Source organism: Octopus sinensis, linkage group LG11, assembly GCF_006345805.1.
Source record: "Octopus sinensis linkage group LG11, ASM634580v1, whole genome shotgun sequence".
NCBI lineage: Eukaryota > Metazoa > Mollusca > Cephalopoda > Octopoda > Octopodidae > Octopus > Octopus sinensis.
Genome location: NC_043007.1, coordinates 12,320,290 through 12,341,071, shown reverse-complemented (window position 1 = coordinate 12,341,071; position 20,782 = coordinate 12,320,290). Strand labels below are relative to the sequence as shown.

Below are 20,782 nucleotides of genomic sequence, written 5' to 3'. Positions count from 1 at the left end.
CACACACACACACACACACACACATAGATATTGTATAATCGTAAAAAAAAAACGAAGCTTGTGATTTTGTTTGCATTTGGCAGATAATTCAAAATCCAATTTTTGTTTTGTATTCTTGTAATCCATTGAACTGTGACCATGTTGTAGCTCTATCGTCCACAGTTTACTTGCTCACATCAACACTGTAGTACTTGTTTCAACCTGAAACTAATGATTTTATTTGTGGAATCACTAACAGACTCTTTTTTTTTTTTGCTTAAAACCAGTGATGCCCTGGGTGAAACAACACTGGATATTTTTGCTCGCACACCCACAATATATTCTAGAAACGACACTGGATACTTTTGGGCACACACTCACGTGCTTGTTCACACATGCATGCACGTATGCATGTCTTTGCACGTGCAGGCCTGTCTTTGTGCATGCACACACACACATGCTCACATGTGCTCGCTCACATATGCACGCATGCATATTACATCGACCCCGGTGCGTAACTGGTACTTAATTTATCAACCCCAAAAGGATGAAAGGCAAAGTCGACCTCGGCGGAATTTGAACTCAGAACGTAATGGCAGACGAAATACCTATTTCTTTATTACCCACAAGGGGCTAAACACAGAGGGGACAAACAAGGACAGACAAACGGATTAAGTCGATTACTTCGACCCCAGTGCGTAACTGGTACTTAATTTATCGACCCCGAAAGGATGAAAGGCAAAGTCGACCTCGGCGGAATTTGAACTCAGAACGTAGCGGCAGACGAAATATGGCTACGCATTTCGCCCGGCGTGCTAACGTTTCTGCCAGCTTGCCGCCTTGTGGTAGATATGCAGTGGTGTACAAGGGGGTGCTGAAAAGTTCCTAGCTTGAAGGGTACTGCGAAAAGCCTGGTTGGAGGCCCAACCTTAGTGCTTTTACAGGGCTTAGGAAAACTCAAACACCACTGCAATAAGTTTGTGAATCTGAGAGAGCAGTATGTTGAATAAAACCATAATTAATTGATGATCGTGTTGTATTTTGTTTTACTCAATACCAGGAACTTTTTAGCAACCCCTTGTACACATGGAGGATCCTAAAGGTCTATCTCCTAACTTTGGAATTGAATGCTATACCAACTACTAGATTGGATGCAAAATACCAAAGATCCTGAATTCTACATCCACAATAAGGGCCAAATGCTATAAGGGTCTGCAACTATTCAACACTCTGGCAAGCGGTCCCAGGAATTTTCAAAGTGTTGTTGTGGAGGCCTTCAAAGAATATCTGTACAAAATTTTCATCTGAGATACCACATGACCCCAAATAATGGCGAGGGGCCACAGGGAAGAGTAGCTCCATCCAACAATGCAGAAAAGAAGCCCAGCCATACTGAGAGGTGGTACTCCAGCATGGTCTCAGCCTCTGACTGAAACCAGTAAAAGATAAAAGAACAGATAAAAGATGTACTCGTACACACATAAACACAGTAATTTTTATTTATCCCTATTGATTTCCTATAGAATTCAGAACCAGTTCTGCACTAGCAGTGCTAGCTCTGAATTCTATAGAATATCTGTGGAGATAAACTTAAAATGAAAACACTGCACTGCTAGCACAAAAGCAAGGCACAATATTGACTTGTAGTCTTTTAATATACTTGGCAGTATATTATGGCTACAAGACGAAATAATGTGTCCTTGCTAGCAATTAATATATATATTTTCCAACCCATGCTAGCAAGGAAAGCAGATGCTAAACGATGATGATGTTGATGATGATGATATATATATATATATATATATTTCTTTACTGCCCACAAGGGGCTAAACACAGAGGGGACAAACAAGGACAGACAAACGGTTTAAGTTGATAACATCGACCCCAGTGCATAACTGGTACTTAATTTATCGACCCCGAAAGGATGAAAGGCAAAGTCGACCTTGGCGGAATTTGAACTCAGAATGTAACGACAGAAGAAATACCGCTAAGCATTTCGCCTGGCGCTAACGTTTATGCCAGCTTGCTGCCTTAGTATATATATATATCATCATCATCATCATCATCATCGTCATCATTATCAGCATCATCATCCAGTGTTTTGAATCCGAGTTTTTGTTCCCGTTAATGGGGGTGGCCAGATCTACCTCAGTGCCATAGCAACTGCCCTCACGCCATCTCACCATTTTGGGCATCCTTCTTTTTCAACCCAACCCTCCCAAGCTGGAGCACTGCCTTTAGTCGAAAGAATCAACCCCAGGACTTACTGTTTGTAAGCCTAGCATTTATTCTATCAGTCTTTTGCTGAACCACTAAGTTGTGGGAATGTAAATACACCAGCATCAGTTGTCAAGCGATGTTAGTAGGACAAACACACACACACACACCACACACACACACACACACACACACACACACACACACACACACACACATACACACACATATACACACACACACACACACACACACAATGAGCTTCTTTCAGTTTCCATCTACCAAATCCACTCACAAGGCTTTGGTTGGCCTGAGGCTATAGTAGAAGACACTTGCCCAAGGTGCCACGCAGTGGGACTGAACCTGGAACCATGTGGTTAGCAAGCAAGCTACTTACCACACAGCCACTATATTTATCAATTTTTTTTTATTAACTAATTCTATATTTCTTGTTTTGAATTCTGTTTTCCCTGTTTCTATCACCAAAACTAAAATTAAATATATCACCACCGCCACCACCACCACCACCACCGTTTAATGGTTAAACAGAATCCAGCAGGTCAGACAGAGGATCTCATCTTGTTTCTGTGTCTCATGTTTGGCACAGTTTCTATGGCTGGGGTCTCTTATCTAACGTCAGTCACAGTGTGTGGAGGCACATGGCCTAGTGGTTACAGCAGCGGACTCACGGTCGAGGGATCGCGGGTTCGAATCTCAGACTATGCGATGCGTGTACTTATGAGCGAAATAGCTAAGCTCCACGCGGCTCCGGCAGAAGGTAATGGCGAACTTCTGCTGACTCTTTCACCACAGCTTTCTCTCACTCTTTCCTCCTGCATCTTGCAGCTCACCTGCGACGGACCGGTGTCCCATCGAGGTGGGGAACCTATATGCCAAGGAAACCGGGAAACCGGCCCTTATGAGCCAGGCATGGCTTGAGAAGGAACAAACAAAACAGTCACTTTACAGAGTGTACAGTCTGCAGTTTTCATGGTACCAACAGAAGTACGGTCATCTTGTAACTAGTATGACTAAGGAGCACTCTTAGGAGAGAGAGAGAGAGTTGGCTTGTGGTCAGTGTAGAGCGGTGTTGAGTGGTTAATGAATGATGAAGGGACAGAAACAGGCTTGTGTTGTGGAAGAAATTTATGGCTAACCTGCATTATACACGGGTGGGCAGGAGTGGATTGGCTGGAACCAGAAAGAAAGATAAAGATATGACTGTGTGTGTATATGTATGTGTGTATGTATGCATGCATGCAAACACACACACACACACACATATTCAAATATATGTATATTCAATATATACATGTATGTATATATATATATATATGCCTGTGTGTGTATATGTATGTGTGTATGCATGCATGCAAACACACACACACATTCAAATATATACATTTGTATATATGTGTGTGTGCTTGTGTGTGTGTGTGCTTGTGTGTATGTGTGTGTGTGTGTGTGTGTGTGTGTGTGTGTGTATGTGTGTGTGTGTGTGTGTGTGTGTGCATACACATGTGATGAATTTTGCTCATTAATCTCCTGATGTTGAAGATTATGAGAGTTCTACAAAATTGCTGTCATTAGAATAGTTTATGATTACTCCAACATTAATAATCCATATTTACTGTATCTCTCCATCATATTTCGGTTATTCCTCCTCCTCCGTTTGTGTAGCTGGTTTCTTTCAAGAGAGAGTGCCATTGAAACTCATGTGTATATCTATTATATTAGCTGGTCAGCAGATAAGGCTCTTCTTGTATTGAGAAATAATATTAATATCGGTTCTTTGTTCTCAGAAACCTACTTGGTTATACTTATTTGGAGATATTTGAATATGGTACCATATTTGGTGCAGGTGTGGCTGTGTGGTATGGTAAAGAAGTTTGCTTCCCCGAACACATAGTTCTGGGTTCAGTCCCATTGTGTGGGCACCTTGGGTAAGTGTCTTCTGCTATAGTTTTGGCCCAACAAATGCCTTGTGAGTGAATTTAGTTAATGGAAACTGAAAGAATATATACATCTATATATATATATATATATATCTATATATCATCATCATCGTTTAACGTCCGTTTTCCGCGCTAGCACGGGTTGGACGGTTCGACCGGGGTCTGGGGAGCCAGGGGCTGCCCCAGGCTCCAGTCTGATCTGGCAGTGTTTCTACAGCTGGATGCCCTTCCTAACGCCAACCACTCCGCGAGTGTAGTGGGTGCTTTTTACGTGCCACCTGCACGGGAGTAAATCCAAACTTACAGGGAAAAATTAGATTTACAGTATAAATATATATATATATTAAATTAGAGATAAAACCACTATTAGGCAAATCAAACAGTGAAAAACATAAACCAAAACATAGAAATTAAATTAGTTTTGAATTTTATATTTTGTATATTATATTATTAATTTTATTTCTATGTTTTGGTTTATGTTTTTCACTGTTTGATTTGCCTAATAGTGGTTTTATCTCTAATTTAATATATATATATATATATATATATATATACTCTTACTCTTTACTCTTTACTTGTTTCATCAGTCATTTGACTGCGTCATGCTGGAGCACACCGCCTTTAGTCGAGCAAATCGACCCCGGGACTTATTCTTTGTAAGCCCAGTACTTATTCTATCGGTCTCTTTTGCCGAACTGCTAAGTGACGGGGACGTAAACACACCAGCATCGGTTGTCAAGCATGCTAGGGGACAAACACAGACACACAAACACACACAATACATATATATATACATATATACGACAGGCTTCTTTCAGTTTCCGTCTACCAAATCCCACTCACAAGGCTTTGGTCGGCCCGAGGCTATAGTAGAAGACACTTGCCCAGGTGCCACGCAGTGGGACTGACCCGAAACCATGTGGTTGTAAGCAAGCTACTTACCACACAGCCACTCCTGCGCCTATATATATATATTATGGATCAAACAGAAGAGTGCCTTGTGCTTATTTCTTTACTACCCACAAGGGGCTAAACACAGAGGGGACAAACAAGGACAGACACATGGATTAAGTCGATTATATCTACCCCAGTGCGTAACTGGTACTTAATTTATTGACCCCAAAGGATGACAGGCAAAGTCAACCTCGGTGGAATTTGAACTCAGAACATAACAGCAGATGAAATACCTATTTCTTTACTTCCCACAAGGGGCTAAACACAGAGGGGACAAACAAGGGCAGACTCACGGATTAAGTCGATTATATCGACCCCAGTGCGTAACTTGTACTTACTTAATTGACCCCGAAAGGATGAAAGGCAAAGTCGACCTCGGCAGAATTTGAACTCAGAACATAACAGTAGACGAAATACCACTACGTATTTCGCCCGGCGTGCTAACATTCCTGCCAGCTTGCTGCCCTGAAGCCAGACAAGCTCTAGTTATTGCCTGTCTTTTCCTAAAATGTGTTGGTACCAATAAGAATGAGGTATTTCGTGACCCTTATCTTGCTCTTGAACTAATCATTGCTGTTTAGCCCTAGGCTGATCTTGGCATCGTCCAGAACTATAAGTTCCATAGATTACATTATCTAATATGTTCTTTTTTTTTTTGTTCTTAGATAGTAGGGTGTGGTTTGGTGGATATCTGGTTGCTAGTTCCAGTTGACTAACAGACCACTTAATGCTATTCCTCATGAGTCTTGTTGAAGAATTAGTTCTTTTTTTTATTTTCATTTCTTTGGAAATGGTTGAATGGTCTGAGATAATTTTTTTTCTTTTCCTGCCAAATATATTTTCTAATTTTTCTGCTTTGTAAAAATACATTGAAAATTTATTTAAGCACGCGCGCACACACACACACACACACACACACACACACACACACACACATATGTATGTATGTATGTATATATATATTTATGACAGACACACACAAGTACACATATACATACATACATATATATATGTACATATCTATCTGTGTATATGTGTGTATATATATATGTATGTATGTATGTATGTATCTATCTATCTGTCCGTCTATCTATCTATCTACATATCTATCTATCTACTTATCTGTCTATCTACTTATCTGTCTATTTACTTATCTATCTATTTGTCTGTCTGTCTGTCTGTCAGTCTGCCAGTCTGTCTATCTATCTATCTATCTATCTATCTATCTATCTCTGTGTATGTGTGTGTGTGTGTATCTATCTATCCACCTATCTATCTCTCTATCTATCTATCTATCTCTGTGTATATATGTGTGTGTGTATCTGTCTGTGTATATATATATATATATATATATATGTGTGTGTATATATATGTGTGTGTATATATGATTCATTTTAAACACTCGGGCCTTTTAGTATTATACACGCATTGTAGTAGTACTATTGGCACAATGCTAAATATACCCTTATTCAATCAATTATTATTATTTTTCTTCTTCTCCCCTCCATAATTCCTTGCTTGTTGCCATAAAGCTATTTTGATTTATAGGTTACAAAGGTTTAATGAAGAGTTTTGTTTTTTTTATTATTCACTTATTTATTTTTTCAATAATTTTTTTTTATTACAAAAGCCGCTTGATGTAGTGAATAACATGAAATATATTTGCAAGATCATAGATTTTTGAAGTAGCATATTGACAGAAATTAATCAATAATTGATGATTTGTAACATGAAGCGTTTCTGTACTGTACCCTACATTCATCTCAAAGACGGTTCTATGCAGAAGAGATGGCGTTTGTCACATTAAGAGGGTGGATGTTGTTCCTTTCTTTGTGGATTAATGCTTTCTAATTCCTCCATTAAACGGGTTTCATGTGGGACATTTAGAATTTAACTGCTGGTCTTAATTAGAATAGGTGTGGACAATGGATGTGTCTCGTTAAGGAGTTTGCTTCTCGACAGCTTCGTCTTGGGTTTGGTTCTGCTGCTTTCACAGCATGTCACCCCTTAAAACTCAACCTAACATACTCTGTGGAGTGACTGGCATTGGGGAGGGCATCCAGCCATAAAAGCCATGCCAAAACAATGGAGCCTGGTGCTGACCCTGGCCTTACCAGCTCTGCTCAAATTGTCCAACCAATGCCACTATAGAAAACAGATGTTAAATGATGATGATAATAATGATGATATATATATATATCATAGGAGTGGCTGTGTGGTAAGTAGCTTGTTTACCAACCACATGGTTCCGGGTTCAGTCCCACTGCGTGGCACCTTGGGTAAGTGTCTTCTACTATAGCCTCGGGTCGACCAAAGCCTTGTGAGTGGATTTGGTAGACGGAAACTGAAAGAAGCCCGTCATATATATGTATATATATGTGTGTGTGTGTTTGTGTGTCTGTGTTTGTCCCCCTAGCATTGCTTGACAACCGATGCTGGTGTGTTACTTAGCGGTTCGGCAAAAGAGACCGATAGAATAAGTACTGGGCTTATAAAAGAATAAGTCCCGGGGTCGAGTTGCTCGATCAAAGGCGGTGCTCCAGCATGGCCGCAGTCAAATGACTGAAACAAGTAAAAGAGTAAAAGAGTAATATACATACATATATATATATATATATATATATATTATATATATATATATATATATATATATATATATATATTTATTATTATTATTATTATCTCCCTTTCATTCAACCTCTTTTTTTTTTTTTTCCAATTGTTTGCCATGTTGGACCACTGGACTCAGCACACTTCTTTTTTCATTCTCTCTGTATTTATTTCCTCTTATTCCTTTCTGTCGAAGAGCGTAGGCTCGAAATGTAAAAGACTTTTCCATTTTCACTGAGTGTCAAATTAATACACTTGCTTGTTGTTCCTATAACTGTCTTTGTTTTTTTATAAATTTGAAATATATATATATCATCATCATCATCATCATCATCATCGTTTAATGTACGCCTTCCATGCTAGCATGAGTGGGATGGTAACACAAGAGCCAGCCAGACCGAAGCCTGCACCAGTCTTCTGTGACTGTTTTGGTAGGATTTTCCTAACACCAACCACTCAGCAGAGTGGACCCATATATATATATATATACACATACGCACATATATCATCATCATCATCATCATCGTTTAACGTCCGTTCTCCATGCTAGCATGGGTTGGACGGTCCGACCGGGGATCTGGGAAGCCAGAAGGCTGCCCTGGGCTCCGTTCTTATCTGGCAATGTTTCTACAGCTGGATGCCCTTCCTAATGCCAACCTCTCCGTGAGTGTAGTATATATAAATATATATATTTGAGACAAAATACCTATTTCTTTACTACCCACAAGGGGCTAAACACAGAGAGGACAAACAAAGACAGACACATGGATTAAGTTGATTACATTGACCCCCCGTGCATAACTGGTACTTATATATATGTATATATAAATGTATATATGTATACACATACATATAAACTTGTGTATCTGAGAGAGAAAGAGAGAAATAGTCTTTTCCTGCATGTCTTTACATAATATCATTTGTGCAATGATGACATTTGTTTCTCTCACCTCATCAGGCACACACATTCACACATGCACACCCACAACTATACTTAGAGTGTGTGTGTGTTTATGTATGAGAAGCTTTTTTTACAATTTCTGTCTCCCAAATCTCACTCACAAGATATTCTTTTCTACCCTAGGTAAAAGACCTGAAATTTTTGGGGAGGTGGTGGCCAGTTGATTAGATCGACTCCAGTATGCAGCTGGTACTTAATGTGTCGACCCCGAAAGGATGAAAGGCAAAGTCGAACTGAGCAGAATTTGAACTCAGAATGTAAAGACAGACGAAATACCGCTAAGCATTTCGCCCGGTGTGCTAACGTTTCTGCCAGCTTGCTGCCTTTTCTACTCTAGGCATAAGGCCCAAAATTTTTGGGGTGGAGGCCAGTCAATTAGATCGACCTCAGTACACAGCTGGTATTTAATTTATCGACCCCAAAAGGATGAAAGGCAAAGTCGACCTTGGCAGAATTTGAGACAAAATACCTATTTCTTTACTACCCACAAGGGGCTAAACACAGAGAGTACAAACAAAGACAGACAAACGGATTAAGTCGATTACATCAACCCCAGTGCATAACTGGTACTTATTTAATCGACCTTGAAAGGACGAAAGGCAAAGTCGACCTCGGTGGAATTTGAACTCAGAACTTAACGGCAGACGAAATACGGCTATGCATTTCGCCTGGTGTGCTAACGCTTCTGCCAGCTGGCTGTCTTACTCACTCAGATGATTACTGAGACATTGGTTGGCTGGCGTAAAACTAGAAGACACTTTTCCAAGACATTACCCAACGGAATGGAATCCAAAGCTACATGTCTACAGAGTGAACTTTGTAACCAGCCGCACAACCACATCTGTACCTTTAATCATCCGCTTTTAATCTCAGAGGAAACTTATGCTATTCTGCAGTAACTTAATATCAAGATATGATAGGAAATACACTTGTGCTGTCTCAAAACATGAAATATCTTCCCCTCACAGCACAAGTTATCAACTTTTGGCTTTGATATTTTAATGGCTAGGAATCTATTTTGTCATTTACCTTTCAGATAAAACACTTAACCTTTCTCTGTTCTGATTTTTGTAGAGATAAAATTTACTTTTTTCAAATAACATTGCGGGGTTGGCAAAAATGACCCAGCTTATGGAGATGCCATACATTTCTGGAATACATTATTTTAATGGAAAATATGTATATATATGTATGTATATATATATATATATATATATAAAAGCATATGTTGTATATCTATCTATGTATGTATTATGTGTGTGTTAGAGAGAGAAATAGAGGGAGACAGTCAGTTTGTATGTCATTATTACTTTCATCATCACCGTTATCATCATCATCACCACCATCATCAACACCATCATCATCAATATTCAACACCATCATCATCATCATCATCATCATTACCTATTTCTTTACTGTCCACAAGGGGCTAAACACAGAGGGGGATAAACAAGGACAGACACGTGGATTAAGTCGATTACATCGACCCAGTGCGTAACTGGTACTTAATTTATCCCCCCCCCCGAAAGGATGAAACGTGAAGTCGACCCTGGCGGAATTTGAACTCAGACCGTAGCGGCAGACGAAATACGGCTACGCATTTCGCCCGGCGTGCTAACGATTCTGCCAGCTTTCCACCTTAATTACCATCGTCGTCACGACAACCACCACCACCACCTTTTAACCCTTTAGCCTTCAGGTTATATTCTGTTAAATGTAATCCCTATTTATTTTTGATTATCTTGAATTAATCATGAATTATCGTGTCACTTCAATATTTTGATGACACAGTAGTTTATTTTTGGAACGACATTGTCAGGTAGGTGTAAGGGTCCAGATTTGGTCAGTTTGAACATAAAACAAGCAAAATATTTTGGCTGGACACAAGCTGGTTTAAATGCTAAAGGATTAATGTCCACTTCTCTATGCTTGCACAAGTCAGATGGAATTTGTTGAGGCAGGTTTTCCACAGCAAATGCCCTTGCTGTTCCCAGCGTTCATTTGTTTGCAACTTAGGTGATAGTTTCCCTGTGGCCAGAACATGTTTTTCACAGAATATTGGAAAGAAACAACTCTACTTGTATGACAGTGATGCTCATTTACAACCATCATATACTGTGTCGACAAGGGTACTTACAAACACAAACACACGCACACACATGCACACACATATGCTTATACAATGGGCTTTTAGTTTCCTGTGCAGTAGGACTGAACCAGAGACCACATGGTTAGGAAGTAAATTTCTTAACCTCACAACCATGCCTGTGCTTGCATGGATGTATGTTTAATAATCTGGCTGTAAAGGGCATATATATATATATGGCATAGGAGTGGCTGTGTGGTAAGTAGCTTGTTTACCATCTACGTGGTTCTGGGTTCAGTCCCACTGTGTGGCACCTTGGGCAAGTGTCTTCTAATATAGCCTCGAGCTGACCAAATCCTTGTAAGTGGATTTGGTAGACGGAAACTGAAAGAAGCCCGTCCTATATATGTATATATATATATATATATGTGTTTGTGTGTCTGTGTTTGTCCCTCCAACATCGCTTGACAACCGATGCTGGTGTGTTTACGTCCCCGTGACTTAGCGGTTCGGCAAAAGTACTAGAATAAGTACTAGGCTTACAAAGAACAAGTCCTGGGGTTGATTTGCTCGACTAAAGGCAGTGCTCCAGCATGACCACAGTCACATGACTGAAACAAGTAAAAGAGTAAAAGAGTGTACACAAGTAACAGTTAGTGATATGTAAGACATGACTACATTTTTTGGCAAAAAATAAAATGAAAACATGAAAAGCACCATGTATTCAATATATATGAGCTATGGACTATTGAACCATGCATGTATAGATTTATACTAAGGTTGGTCTTACTATTCAGAGTGTTAGTGTTGCTGATGGTCATAAGACTACAGGTTCAATCCTTGGATTGGGTAACACAATGTGCCCTTGAGCAAGGCTCTTCATTTTATATTGCTCAAGATAACCCAGGAGGAATATCAACTTGGAACTGGTGCAGCTTTCTCTCTGTCTGTCTGTCTGTCTGTCTCTCGCCCCCCCTCACTAACTCTCTCTCCCTTTCTCACTCTTTTCCTCTCTCTACTTCTCACATGCTCAATTTTCCTTCATGTCAAGGGCGGGAGGGCTGTGAAGGTGTCTATGCCTATTTATGACTATGCCGTTGCCAGTACCACCAAACTGGCCCTCGTAGCGGTGGCACGTAAAAAGCACCCACTATACTCTCAGAGTGGTTGGCATTAGGAAGGGCATCCAGCTGTAGAAACTCTGCCAGATCAGATTGGAGTCTGGTTCGCCAGACCTCAGTCAAATCGTCCAACCCATGCTAGCATGGAAAGCAGACGTTAAATGATGATGATTATGATCATCATCATGATCATCACCCAAAGTCATACTTGCCTGCATGTGACAGCAATGATTATTTTTCTATGGATATTGTGGAATATTTCTGCTGGGCTTTCTGCAAAAAAAAAAAATAATAAAATCTAAAAAAACATTAAAACTATCATTTCACTCAATTAGTCTGTGTATCACTATTTATATTCATAATTATATAAATATTGCTGGAATTTAATTTTAAGCAGTTCTATTGCTTAAAATTATTTCTTGAAATGCCAAATACAAAATTCATCACATGACAAGTTGGCAAAATATTTTTTGTTTTTCTTTTGAAAAAAAAAAAAATTAAAATATGCAGAAAAAATGAAAAACATTATGTAGGTCCTTTTATAAATGAGTAAAATCAATAATAAAAAAGAAAAAGCTTAGAGCATGGTATAAAAGATTGATATGTTGTCAGGAACTTAACATTAGAACAAGCAATATTAAAAAGACAAATCGTATTGATTAGATGCAAATAGTTGACTGTATCAATAAATTTATAGTGAAAACTCGTTGCGTTCCCATCAGAAATACATCTCTATTTACATACTTTGAAAAACCGTTTATTTATTGGATTAGAAGAAGAGATTGTATGTCGCAAGCTTTCCAAATATTTATTCTTGCAACTACAAATGCGAGTTAATTATAAAGACAAGAATTAAAAATAAAAAATATATATATATATATATGTATATATATATATAAAAGCAAGCAAAAAGAAGAAACAAAAACTCCCAGATTTTTTTGTCGTATCTTTATCAAAGTATCTTGTTATCTTAAAATATGTTATTCTTTTTTTTTGTTTATTTTTATTTTTATTTATTTTTTTTTTGTTTTGAAGTTACCAATTCATGAGTGTTTTTATACTCGGCAGAATCACAAAAAAAAAAAAAACAAACAAAAAAAAAACGAGAAGACTTTAAAATATTCATCTTTGTCATAATTGTCATTAGAGTCAGATTCAGATATGATTACATCTCTCTGATTTTGTTTTTGTTTTTGTTTTTTTTTGTTTCTACAAATTGTCAGATCACACAAAAATATTGAATTTCAAAGTAAAAACAGTGAAAAAAAAAGCAACAAAAAAAACCAACAAAAAATATCATGTGAGCTTTCTTTCTTTCTTTCTTTCTCCATAAACATTAACTTTCAGATATATATATATTTATAACAAAATTTCCTTTGAAAACACTCAAAGCAATTTTTTGTTTGCCTTTGTTTCGCAAAGCATACTTTGCAATAAAGATACTCAATTGATCTGTTCCTCATTGCTTTAAGCATTTACCTTTTGAAAAATTATTCTTACTTCTTTATATTCATATATGCAGGCATCCCCCGCATTACCGAAGCATTGTGTTCCTGAAAATCTTTGCTTTAATGTGGAATTCTGTTATACAAAACGTATTTCCCGTAGAGTTCCATGTTAACCGATTTCCATGAAACATATGAGTCAATGGAAAATAGATTCCATGTTATGGAATTCCAGCTTTTATCAAGATTTTCAGCAATGTAGTGCTTCCATGCTATAAGGATTCCTGTACTAAACAAATGATACATGAGATAGTTGATCTTGAAAGGAAAAAGAAGCACTGGGTGTTTGTATTTTGTGGTTGACATATGGTAACAGAGCCAAAGTAACCTTGAAGTGTATGAGATTCCTTACAAAAAAACCCCCAAAAAACAAAAACAAAAATCCCCACTGAAATTAAATATTCAGTGACACTGTCCACATTGAAAACAAAGCTAAGTTATTATTAACATATCTAATGTATCATCATTATCATCATCATTGCCGTTTGATGTCTTCTTTCCATGCTGGCATGGGTTGGATGGTTTGACAGGGATGACAAACCAGAAGGCTGCACCAGGCTCCAATCTGATCTGGCAGAGTTTTTACAGTTGGATGCCCTTCCTAATGCCAACCACTCTGAGAGTGTAGTGGGTGCTTTTTATGTGTCACCTGCACGAGGGCCAGTCAGGTGGTACTGGCATCAACCACACTTGAATGGTGCGTTTTATGTAACTCCAAGCTTAGTTGGAGCTTTCAAGAAAGAATGTCCCCACAAAACCTGAATAACCCATTTCTGTTGCCTCACCACATGCCTGTCAGGCAGCCCTGATTTCTGCACTCTTCTACCAGCTCCTCAATTTCTCACTGTTATGAAGATTTGCCCAGCTGACCACTCGTTCAGGAGGCTTGGCAAAAATAGACAATTCTCTTTCACTTTTTCTTTTTTTTTCCTCATATTTCTATCTCTCTCTCTCTCTTTCACACACATGTGTGTTCAGTGTGTTAATTATTTTTACTGTTTCAGGGTCAATAAACTAAGTACCAGTTACGCACTGGGGTCGATGTAATCGACTTAATCCGTTTGTCTGTCCTTGTTTGTCCCCTCTATGTTTAGCCCCTTGTGAGTAATAAAGAAACATATTTTTACTGTTTCTTCATGGCTATAATTTTCTCTGGGCCTGCTGTGACCAGTTAATCTTTGCAGCATTATTGAATAAACTATTTGTATCCAAAGAAAAAGATTTCTCTATCATTTCTTTAAAAATACTTCTTCCTTTGCCACAAATTTAATAAATCTATGCTAAAAATGTGTCCTTGTGACCGAGGCACTTACATCTAAATAGCTTAGTTCTTCTTGCTTTAAGTAGGCACTAAAGGTGACATGGTTTCTAGCTGTAAGTAGCCGTAGTAACACTGAGAAAAGTCAGCAGGCTCTTTAAGACTTATTCCACTATTGCAGTCTGTGGCATTAAACACACATTCACAGCATTACTCTTTTTACTCTTTTACTTGTTTCAGTCATTTTGACTGCGGCCATGCTGGAGCACTGCCTTTAGTCGAGCAAATCAACCCCAGGACTTATTCTTTGTAAGCCCAGTACTTATTCTATCGGTCGCTTTTGCCGAACCGCTAAGTTACGGGTACGTAAACACACCAGCATCGGTTGTCAAGCGATGTTGGGGGGACAAACACCAACACATACACACACACATATATATATATATACATACATATATATGACGGGCTTCTTTCAGTTTCCGTCTACCAAATCCACTCACAAGGCTCTGGTCGACCCGAGGCTATAGTAGAAGACACTTTGCCCAAAGTGCCACGCAGTGGGACTGAACCCGGAACCATGTGGTTTGTAAACAAGTTACTTACCACACAGCCACTCCTAACATTTTTGATATTTATAATAATGTAATACATATTATTAATCTTTAGTCACTCTCATGTATCCAGCTAGCATTTTCCTCAGAAGACTTCTGAAATGATTTTTAAAAATCCAAGCAGCTGCAACTCTAATAAGATTTGACCAAAGAATATTTTTGTAAGCAGATCAAGTGATATAGTTGAAGATGTAGGTTTTGTAGCACTTAGTTTTCCATTGCCCTCTAATGACTTATATTGCTAAAAAATATATGTTAGCGACAGGTGCACATGCACACACACACACACACACACACACACGCGCACACACACACACACACACACACACACACACGCACATGAAGATTACAAGAGCTTGAAACTCAAGTTATGAGATGAAAATTCAGTATGTATAAATCATATACATGAGTGTGTGTGTGTGTGTGTATTTATTTATATACTTATACACATATGCGTATATATAAATATATGTATGCATACATATATACTTACGTAAATATATTGTTGATGACATAAGAATCTATATACTTTTGAAAGAAAATGGAATCAATCTTTTTTTGCAATTGGTGGAGATGTGTACCAACACTTCCATGTGGCATGCTTGAACAATTGTGAAGATCTCTGACATGAAACTATTGGTTGCCTTATTAACCCTTACATACACACACACACACATACATGCATGACTGCGTGTGTATTGTTGGTGATTTTCTTTCTCTGTCTTCCCTTCCTTGGACCTTTCTTCTCTCTATGTTTCTGATGAAGAGCTCTGCTCGAAACGTTAAATCCTCCTTCTTTCTTTCTTTTCCTGAGTGTCCAATAACACTATACTTGTTCCAAGTCCTTGCATTGTTGTGTTTTCTCTTTGTTCATGTTTGGAGTAACTATTATACATATATATATTATAATAATAATTTGAGGGAATATTATTCCTAACTTACAGGGAAAAATTCAGTTTAGAAATACTAAATCATTTTTATATAGGGATATATACGTGTGTGTGTGTGTGTGTGTGTTTGTGTGTGTTATATGTTATATATATACACTACCGTCAGAAATTAATTAGCACCCTTGATTTGCTCTTCACTCAAGGTATGTGCTGTCACCTAGTGGCCATATCTCGAACTATTGCTTTGTTGCGAGTTCACTGTTGCGCAGAACGATGACGTAACTTTGTTTGCAGAGCAGTTTGAGAGTCTACAGCCTTATGATGTTGACATAGCAGTGCAACAACAACTTGGAGTGCGGATGCAGATAAATTCCTTTGTTTAATAGATATAGGTAGCGCCTCGCAAGGACCGAAATCACACCATACTAAGTTTTCTCATCGCGTAAGACGTTTTGAACAGCTCATAGGTTAATTGATTTAACCTATTTAATGTAGAAATTTGAGAAGTGCTAATTAATTTCTGATGCAAGTGTATATATATATGGGTGTTCTTGTGTGTGAGATATACAAGAACATTAGCTCACAACCATCTGATAATTCCAATGTTATGCAGTGTTACCCACTCAGTTCACCTTTGTACATACAAACTCATCTGCACTTAGAATGTGCAATTACTTGTCCATCAACCTTAGGAAAACAGAGTAAATTTTCTTAAATTATTTACCAAAATAATTAAATAGGTTATTGTCTTCAGTACTGTTATTAATGTTCAAATTATATCACATTAATCTCAAAATTGAACAAAACAGAATCAGAATTATTTTGTAATTATAGGAAATAACTTTAATTAGAAACATTTAATTAATTTAAATAATTTGAGTACAAAAATCTTTTTATTCTATTTCGGTTACATAATAATAATAGTAATAATTAAAAAAATCAATAGTTAACAGAATTATTTGGTTGAAGAAAATTATTTGGCTGCATAGTTTCGCTGTCAAGAAGCATGTGACCCTTGGAAGAAACTAAAAGATGCAACTGTATCTTTATAATTTTTTATATGTCTAAATCATCCTCAACCTATTTTTATATTAACTTGTCTCTGATTGTCTTTGATTCTTTGATAGAAACCTTCTGTTTTAAAGTGATCTAAATTAAAAACTAAAGGCTTGCTTCAAAATTTCATGTTTATTATGCAGTACAGCATGTTGTTTCCAAATTCTTGGCAGAGTGAAATGCATCATGGTGCTGTTTTTCTCACAGACAGTGCCCGGCTGACCCTACTATACTGTGTAGTTGACAAAATCAAAGACAAACAATACGCATGCATGAAATTAAGAATATAAAATGGCGACAATTTACATATCACATCCTTTGTATATATATATATGATAGACTTCACCAAATCCATTCACAGTCAGCTTGGGGCTATAGTAGAAGACATTTGACCCCCAAGTGCCACATAATGGAATTGAACCTGAGTAAATTCAAATTTTTTTTCTTGTGTACTTATAATTTTTATTACATTTGCCTTCTCTCACTCTCTCTTTCTATCTGTCTGTCTGTAGCGTTAGATGGAAGATGTAAATGTCCCTGGTTCGATCCCGGGTTTCGGCATCCGGTGGTTGGCACATTTCTTAACGGTGGTGCATCAGAATGGCCACAGCTATGAGGTGAAACTACAGCAAAAAAAAAAAATAAATAATAATAATAAATATATATACAAGAAAGATGATGGATAACAAGTATAGGTGTAAAGAATGTACAGATATGAAAAATTGTGCATGCAGCCTACACTTCATGTAAATTGTATATACAATTTTGCATATGAATACCTTCCTCACACCTATGATTGTTTGACCATCATGTGTGTGTGTGTGTGTGTGTGTGTGTGTGTGTGTAAAATGGTGTATATGTAAGAGTGTTTGTGATTGTAATTTCCTCTTGTCTTATTAGTTGTAAGCAGATTGAAAACAAAGGCACTGATTGTAAACAAAGTGATGCCATTTGATTTGCTATCTGCCAAGGAAACATGTCCAGCCATTGAGCTGTTTGTTGTTTGAAGTAATAAGAGGAAAGATAACCTTGCTTGGAAATTGGCGAGGGTTGCTGATAGCAAGTGTGTCCTATTATGGAAAATCTGCCTTAACAATTTTTATCTGAAACTAGCAGTATTGTCCGACATTGCTCGGGTTTGTTTCGACCCTTTAGAATTGGAAGTTTTGAAAAGTAAAACTTTTGCATTATGTAGCTTGTTATTCTCTTTAAGTGAACATTTTTCTGGTTGAAATACACCGAAAAATGGCGACACAGCAGTAAAAAAATCATAAAAAATAGGGATTTTCATAGAAAAAAAGCACCTTTTTGATGTAAATAATTTTTGGTGTTAACATGGTCCGATTTGAATATTTTCATCTACGGAGGGAAGAGCAAGCCTTCTTCTATCATACTCTCAATTTTGGTCAACTTTCGCCACAGGGTCTCGGAGGAGATAGTGTTAGTTGAAGGCTACCAGACCTGCCATACACGGACAACTTCAGCTTTATATATATAGAGATAGGCAAGCATGAAAAAATACATGTTAAAGCATCAGTGATGATGACGATGACAGCAGTGATGGCGACATTGACAACAATGATGACACTGACAATGTCTATGGTAATGATGATGATGAGTTAATTTTCAGATTAAGATTGTGGTGTCTTAGTAAGAGCATATCTATTGCTATTCAAACTATCAAAACCTGCTTTCAATAAGGATACAAATTTTCTGGCTTACTTCAGATATTTGCTAGTGTTTGTTGGTAGGATTCCATCTAATTATCGTTATTTAGTTACTGATTTTCTCCATGAAATAATTAAAAACCAAAGTCAACTTTTGAACTGATGTTTATTTTATTGTTTCTTGCAGGACTGGTAAAACTGGGAGTACATTGCATAACTGGCAAAAAGGTTGCCATAAAAATTGTAAATAGGGAAAAATTAAGTGAATCTGTATTAATGAAGGTAAGATTTCAAATTTTTTTATCTATTATTAAATGATATAAATTTATATCATATTTTATCATAATGATGTTTATGCACCAATATGTATATGTATATGTATATATATATATATATATATATATATATATAAATATATCTAAAAATATATCTAAAAATAATATGTGATAATTACTCAGTAGCCAAGATAAAACTCTGAGTTTAGGATGCTGAGGTGGAAATCCACACCACCATCTCTTCAGTTCCACCTCGGCATCCGAAACTCAGAGTTTTATCTTGGCTACCGAGTAATTGTCACATATTATTTTTACAGATAAATTTCCTCTATTTACATAATATTGAGGTCTCTTTCTTTCTTTTGTTATCTTACCGTTTTTACCAATATATATATAAAAGAGACCAAAGTGTATGTACACTGCTGGGGCTGACCAGATTGGAGCAATCTTGAGTATAACCAGCCGAAATTTCAAAGATAATCTGGAACTCAACTGAGGATAGAAAACTCCAAATGATCTGTCCTTGTTTTCCTTGTATTGTCTATCTGGATATTTTGTTTTCCTTTTCTTGTTTCACCTAACTGTCTGGATGTTTTGTGTTCTTGTCCTATTTTTGTATTTTATATATATATATATATATATACTCAAAATATGCAACAAGGATAATCATGGTAGTGTAGTACAATCGTTTCATGCTACTTCATTTTATTAAACAATGTAAGTATTACATTAGTATTAAATGTAAAGCAATCTTCAGCTACATATAGAATTTTTAAAATCAAATGGACAATGTACATTTTTATACTTATTTATACTACACTACCTTGGATATCCTTGTTGCTTATTTTGATTATAATCATCCCATTTGATTTATATGGATAATACCATACCAAATTCTGGTGCCTTTAACTTAAGTACCATATTCATCTGAATCTAAATTTTGCTGAACTTATATATATATATACATGAGGGTGAGTCAAAAAGTAATGCCATTTTGTTTAGGACAGGTATAATTACCAACACAGGAACATGTATCGTACATCAAAATGAAGCTGGTCCTCTATGGATCACATCCCTACATCTCAACATAGTCACCGTTTCTCTCAATAGCAATGTTCCACCTTCGAATGAGAGATGTATCCCTGCACCGTAAAATTCTGTTGACTGTTCTTTGAGCCACTTCTTCACTACAGTTTTCACTTCCTAATCACTGGAATAATTTAGCGCCTTCAGACTATCATCCCTTCAGCCCCATGAAAGGGGGTTTGAGAGGCAAACATTATTCCAGTGACGAGGAAGTGAAAACTGTAGTGAAGAAGTGGCTCAAAGCACAGTCAAATGTCTGAAACAAGTAAAAGTAAAAGTACATGATTGTTTGATCTGTTAAAAATAGCAGCCTAATCTCGCCCAAATTACACCCTACTGCCTCTCCCCTTTTGTTACCATATTCTTTTCTACTCTAGGCACAAAGCCCAAAATTTTTGGTGGTGGTGGTGATGGTGGGGGGGGCACCACTCGATTAGATCAACCCAGTATGCAACTGGTACTTAATTTATCGATCCTGAAAGGATGAAAGGCAAAGTTGACCTCAGTGGTTTTTGTTACTATATTAGTCAAAATATATACCGTAAATCCTC

The 20,782-nt window shown here is 37.2% G+C and overlaps 1 protein-coding gene across 9 annotated transcripts in view; it reads left to right on the top strand.

Annotated features, from left to right (window-relative positions):
- The window catches only part of LOC115217166 (serine/threonine kinase SAD-1-like), a 362,920-nt gene that overhangs the window by 132,055 nt on the left and 210,083 nt on the right, over window positions 1-20,782 (top strand). For all 9 annotated transcript variants that reach the window (XM_036507077.1, XM_036507076.1, XM_036507071.1 and 6 more), the window contains exon 2: window positions 19,058-19,152. In XM_036507077.1, coding sequence (XP_036362970.1) covers window positions 19,058-19,152 — 95 coding nt within the window. The remainder of the gene's footprint in view (window positions 1-19,057; window positions 19,153-20,782) is intronic.